Below are 6,058 nucleotides of genomic sequence, written 5' to 3' on the forward strand. Positions count from 1 at the left end.
AAAGGGCTGGACGCGAGGTAGCTGGAGTGTGGAAAGTTCAGATAGGTCAAGTTGTCAAAATATGTGGAGATACTTAGTCAGTTGTTGGGGCTTTGGGATTCATTCATGGCAGTTTCGCGGCTCCGTTCGCTGAATGAATTCAGACATTCACCTCGCAAAGCAATCGAATTACAAAATCTGGTTTGTATTAAGCTTAAATATTTAATACTTAAATATAAACGGAGCTTTAAAATTGCTCTTCAGCGCTTGGGTATTTTTTAAAAATATTTATTTTATTTAAAGGGTTACTGCAGTATGGTTACATTTTCAAAATTCTGCCTTTTCCACTGCCTTTTGTTATCCATTTCCTGTTCCAGAATTCGCACTAGTCATCCTAGCACTCAACATCCCTTTTGGCGCCCTTAAATGTGAGCATATGCCGCCTGTTTGTTTTCACCCTTATTTGGCCTTTTCTCGCAGTGCAGGCCAAGCAGCACGTCGCTTGGTCTCAGGTAATATGGTACATGGTATATAATCTATATAATCTGATTCCAACCAAGCCAAGCCAAGAAATAACACTTGCATATAAAATTTAGAAAAATATTTATAAATATTTGTAAAATTTTGTTTATATTTTTATTGCTATATAATAAGTGAATATAATATATATTTTGCATGACTTTTATTCATTAAGTGCCTTACCTACCCACCTTAACTCCTCCTTTTCCGCTGATACGACAACGCTGGACACTCTCGCATGCCATTCGCCAGATCTGGCAGCACGCAGGCAGCAATTTTGAAAGTGGTGCACAGAATGCGATGAGGACAAGCAAGGCTCATTCGAAATTTGTGCGTGCAACGCGAAGGACGTGCCGCTCCGTAGCTCGCTGTCCCGCTCTCACTCGCTCCCCTCTCACTCTCTCTGTCTCTCGCACGCGTACGCCGCTTGGCATTTGTTGTTTGCCACATTTTCGCGCCACCCCAAAAATAAAGTCGAGGAAACACAAATACGAAAAAGCGAAAATCGGCAGAAGTTAGTGCGACCTTTGGTGACGTCAGAGGCAGCGGAAAAATCGCCAGGATGTCTGCCAATCAGCAGCAGCAGCAGGCGAATCCTTCGGCGGCACTCGCCGCCCCCGCCGCCTCCTCGGAATACCTGAAACGCACCTGCCTCATCTGCGGCTGCCACACCAACCAGACGATCAATATCTACGAGCCCCGCTCCGGACCCAACATCGTCCAGCTCATCCAGGCGAAATTCAAGTTTCAGGTATGGATTTTTCCCATCTTTGAGATGGGATTCGCAAAAAAAAAAAAGAACTCAGTCAGGCGGCTGAGGGGGTGGCGGGTGTAAAAATCGATATTGGGGCAACTCGGCGAATGAGTCATGCAACGAAGGAACGTCCTTCGGACAAACTTTTCCCACTGCGCGTGTATCCGTGGGTGTGTGTGTGTGTGTTTTATGGGTTAAAAGGGGATGAACTTCGCTGGGCGGCAAATGGGCGCAATGAGGCAGGTAAAGGTAACTCCCCCACAGCATCCGCCCAATGAGAAAAATTGGGCAAGCCATTTGATGATTGATTTCGGGCGCAGTTTTCTTATGTTTTAAAGTATAATTCGTAATCTATCAAAGGAGTTATGTCTCTAGAGGAGTAGTAGTATCTATTTAAGAATTTATGACTCTAGATGAGTAGTAGTATCTATTAGGGAAGTTATGTCTCCAGATGAGTAGTAGTATCTATTAAAGAAGTTATGTCTCCAGATGAGTAGTAGTACCTACTAAGGAAGTTATATGTCCAGATGAGTAGTAGTATCTATCAAAGAAGTTATGTCTCTAAATGTTGTCTCTAGAGATTCTTAGCTCTAAGTTCTTTCTGACATAGCAGCTCTCCATTAGATAGTAGTAGTATATACACCTTTCGCTGTGACCCTTAAACTGCATATCCTGTCGCCAAGCAGCTGATGCATTTCCCTGACATCCTTTTGGTAATTGGACACTTTGCATATGTGCCACTTAGTTCGATTCCCAACCCATAATTTCGAACAGCTTGTTCTAATGCAATGTGTGTGAGCAGTGCGGTGTGTGTGTGGGAAATGCGACAGCGGAAGGTGGCCAGGGAAATCGATCCTGGCTGAAGATCCTGGGCTTGTTTTCTGTGGAAGTGAGTTTCGGGTCTCGGATTACAGGCACTCCTCGTCCAAGTGACCCATGACTACCTGTACCCGGTATTTCTGTACCGCCAGTACACAAACCTGCTGAAAGGGCAGCTGTGCGGTGGATTTGCTGAGATTGCTCCAATTCCTGCGGGCAGTGAACGAACGAACCCGCTCTGCTCGTCCGCTTCTTTTCCATATTCCAAACGACAGCTGTATTTGCCGGTCGGCACTCAACTTCACACAACTCCACTCCACTCCAGTTCAGTAAAACCCATCGGGGTTCCTAAGTTCTCTTTATGCCTTCTCCATGTTCTCGAGTGAGTTTTTTCGCATATCAACTATGGAACTCGCATACCTGGATGCGAGTTCACAGCTTATTGTTTGTAAGACGAAGGGATTTTCTCTGGTTGAACCCTTAGGATGCCAAATATCTTTGGATAGAAATTCCGGTTTCTTAAACTGCGCAAATCCAAACAAAAGATCTACCCTTGGAGAATAGTGTACACTGTACATAGGTGATTTCAAATCCCCGAATTTCCCGGCCGAAGTCCTCGAAGTGCCGAAACAAAGTACCAAACTAGACAGGACTTCCATTTAAAGGTCTTCTTTTAGTTTGGTGTTTTTCGGGAATAGTTTGTTCTAAGGTTTCCCTGCAATTGGGTTAGAAAGTCGGGCAGCTCTTAAAATGAAGCCCTGTAAAAACATAAACAATTGTAAGTGGTTGCTAACATAGTGTGTAAAAATATTGGGCATATGGTAGATTATATTTGGTAGATTATATTTCAACGCACTTTCGGAATAGATGTGTAACTTCATCTTATTGAAACATTATTACTTACGAGCATGGCTTGTATAGTAATCAATTTAATTACGAAGTGCTTGAAGCACGCTGCACAATTTCCTAATAACAAAAACCCCCTGTTTACCCGGCAATATCAGAAGCTCACCCTCTATACACTTAGATAAATTAACCCCCTGGGCATCGCTAGAATTTCGTTTGAACCGCTTTCGTGAAACCCTATATACATATACTCGTATATGGTGGGCATGCACCACCTGCCGTGCACCACCGATCGTAGCCTGGCAACCGATCACCCACACAGAAAGTACACCCTCGCCGGGTTGTGAATAAGCTCAAGTTCTGAATGACAGTGCCATAAACTCCAGTTGCAATTACTTTATCAGACTGCCACCCCCCACCCTCCCCTCTGCTGTGCACTCAGAAAAAACAGCTTCACCACTTTCTATATGCACCTATAGTAACTGCAGCTTAAGGAGTTCCTCAGAAACTAATAGAAATATTTTCAATCGTACTTGTCCCTGTGGCAATATGAAACATATCTTTGAAGTACACAACAATTTCTCGCAGTGCATCTGCGATCGACGTGCGTGCGTGTGTGTGTGTGTGGTTTTCTGTCTGCTTTGCACCTGGCCTGCAATTTGCATTATTATACCGTTTACACATGGCCCTTGGAGCACACCTTTTCAGCGCCGCAGCCAAAGGTAAACAGGCGGCCACAATCGCTCCTGATCCTGGCTACCCCGCAACCTTTTCCCCCCCCTCCTCTGCCATGTTGGCCGATCCTTTCGCCCCGATCACCTTTATCTAATTTTTCGGAGCAGCTGTCGCGCATGCGCGTGCCTAATGGTCGTCATAGTTGGGTTTTAACCCAGTTCTCCGCTTCGGTTCCACTTCGTCACTAATATTTCTTCTTTCCCTGTGTGCATGTGTGTGTGCATGTGTGTGTGTGTGTGGATAGGGCGCGTGGCTGTTGGCCAAAACGAGTTTCCTTCGAGGCTCGAACCCATCGAATGTCCCTTTGGCTTGTTACTGGTTACTGGTTTCCTCTTGGACCGTTCCTTTTGGACCAGCTGCTACTGCGGGGCGCTTAGTTTTTGCTGGCAGGTGCACGAAATTATTGATACCCCTGGAATGCTGAGGTCTGCCTGGGTAATTAATATGCCCGGGTCGTCTGGCAGTTGTTTTTCGGAATTGTTATGGTTTTTTTTTGTTTTTTTTTTTGCACCTCTCGTTGTCGCTGGATGCTCATTAGTGGTCGGGTGTCGAGCGCGATCACTAAGTGCATAGGCGTATCGTAATTTTCGAGAGGTTTATTCTGTGGTTATGCCTGCCTTCGGATTCCTAGTCACGCAATCGAATTTGGGTCAATTTTCCTTCTAAGGACACGTCCTGATGACCCTAACGGTTTTATGGTTTCATGGCCATAATCAATAAATGATTGGCCGCAAGTTACGATGTTCCTTCTAATGGCATTTTACCCTTCACTTACAATGCTACATATCAGGGCTCAACTGTAAGCAATTTATTAAATGGGTAACCCATCAATGAAATTACAATTCCAAATGGGTTTGAATACTTACTTATCTGTATGATTGGCAATAGTTGTGGAAAAGAAAGCGAAACTTTATTGTATATTTACCAATTGTTGGACATCCTGTACTCATCTATGCCTTGTATCTGCACTTTCAGCCCCTGAATGAGGACAAGTTCCTCTGCTTCAGCTGCAACAACTGGCTGATCAACTGGCACTCCCTGCAGGCGGTCAACAGCAATGAGGCCGAAAGCCAGAGCCAAAGTCCCTCGCACATGGGCAACAGTGTGCTGCAGCAGGAGAGGACGAAGCTGCGTCCGGTGGCGATGGTTCGGCCCATGGTGCGAGTGCAGCCCCAATCGCAGCCCCAGCCACAGCCCCAAGCTCCAGTCAATCCCACACCCGCGCCCATAGTCTATGCGAAGCGAAGAGCCAGCAGACGCAGTGCCTCCGTCAGCCGGATGAGCCGTGTGCTGCGCCAGTGCTGCCTGGAGAGTCTGCGGCGGAGTCCCAAGAAGCGCAATCAGCAGTCGGTGTTCGTCTGCCTGCGGCCACAGGGCCAGAAGAGGAGCAATGTGATCTGCAAGGTGGAGTGTGTGGCGCCGCGACGGAAACCAGTGGAGCGACTGGCCAAGGAGGTGGCCGCCACACCCATGCCCAATCCAAATGCCACACCCACTAACCAAAGATTCCCGCAGCCCAGTGTGGATGGCAAAGTAGTGGCCATGTTCCGGCGACTGGGCACCACACTCAGCCGGGAAGAACCCGACGCCGCATCGTCAGCAGCATCAATCCCCGCCTGCTCGAAGCTCCCGCAGATCATGAGTCCCCTCAAAGAGAGGCCGCGCTGGACGCGGGACCTCGATGAAGACGAGATACTGCTGGAATTCGATACCGCCATATCCGAAGTCCTGCCCACTGCCCGCTATCAGGTTACCCACGAGGAGAATAAGGAAAACGAAATGGAGCTGGAGGATGAGCAGGAGCAGGAGAAGCAGCAGCAGCAGCAGGAGGAGGAGGAGGAGGTGGATGGACGAGCGGAACTGGACGTGGTGCAGGAAGCGGAAGCGCCACTGGAACCGCAGAGCCACCACAAACAAGTAAACAGCCACCAAAATTCCCACCAAGCTTCAATCCAACTCGCTGGCCTGCGATTACCAATGGGCCTTACCATTAGCCTCGTCTAAACGTGAAAGCGATGGGGATGGGTCCAATTAGTGCCCCAAAAAACACACAAGATAGTCAAATTGCATGCACAATACGCAAATTATGAGCATTAGCAAATGTGTCTAATTTAATAGTACCTCGATTACATTTTAATTGTTAGTCAAATACCTTAATTAATTAGCGGACAAAAACAAACACACACACAAAACAACAAAAGACCTAAGAATGTTAAGTTAACGGATGTGGAAAGCTATATTTAAAATATACATATTAGTTGTAGGCAAATCCCCTACCCTCTCCCCCCTCCCACGACTTACCCAGAACAAAAGGAGAAACCCCTCGAGCCAATGTAGTTGAATTTGTTTCTTTGCTCCAAAAGACAAAAGTATTTCAAAGTAACATGCGAAATAAAAATAGCACAA

At 46.6% G+C, this 6,058-nt stretch overlaps 1 protein-coding gene across 1 annotated transcript; it reads left to right on the plus strand.

Moving 5' to 3' along the window:
• Positions 1 to 834: 834 nt before the first annotated feature.
• LOC120446455 (protein phyllopod) lies at positions 835 to 6,058 on the plus strand. The gene is made up of 2 exons (XM_039627451.1): positions 835 to 1,249; positions 4,628 to 6,058. The coding sequence occupies exons 1-2, from the start codon at positions 1,061 to 1,063 to the stop codon at positions 5,654 to 5,656; spliced, it is 1,218 nt and encodes a 405-aa protein (XP_039483385.1). The 5' UTR covers positions 835 to 1,060; the 3' UTR covers positions 5,657 to 6,058.

The sequence above is a fragment of the Drosophila santomea genome, chromosome 2R (genome assembly GCF_016746245.2).
Source record: "Drosophila santomea strain STO CAGO 1482 chromosome 2R, Prin_Dsan_1.1, whole genome shotgun sequence".
In the NCBI taxonomy this organism is placed as follows: domain Eukaryota; kingdom Metazoa; phylum Arthropoda; class Insecta; order Diptera; family Drosophilidae; genus Drosophila; species Drosophila santomea.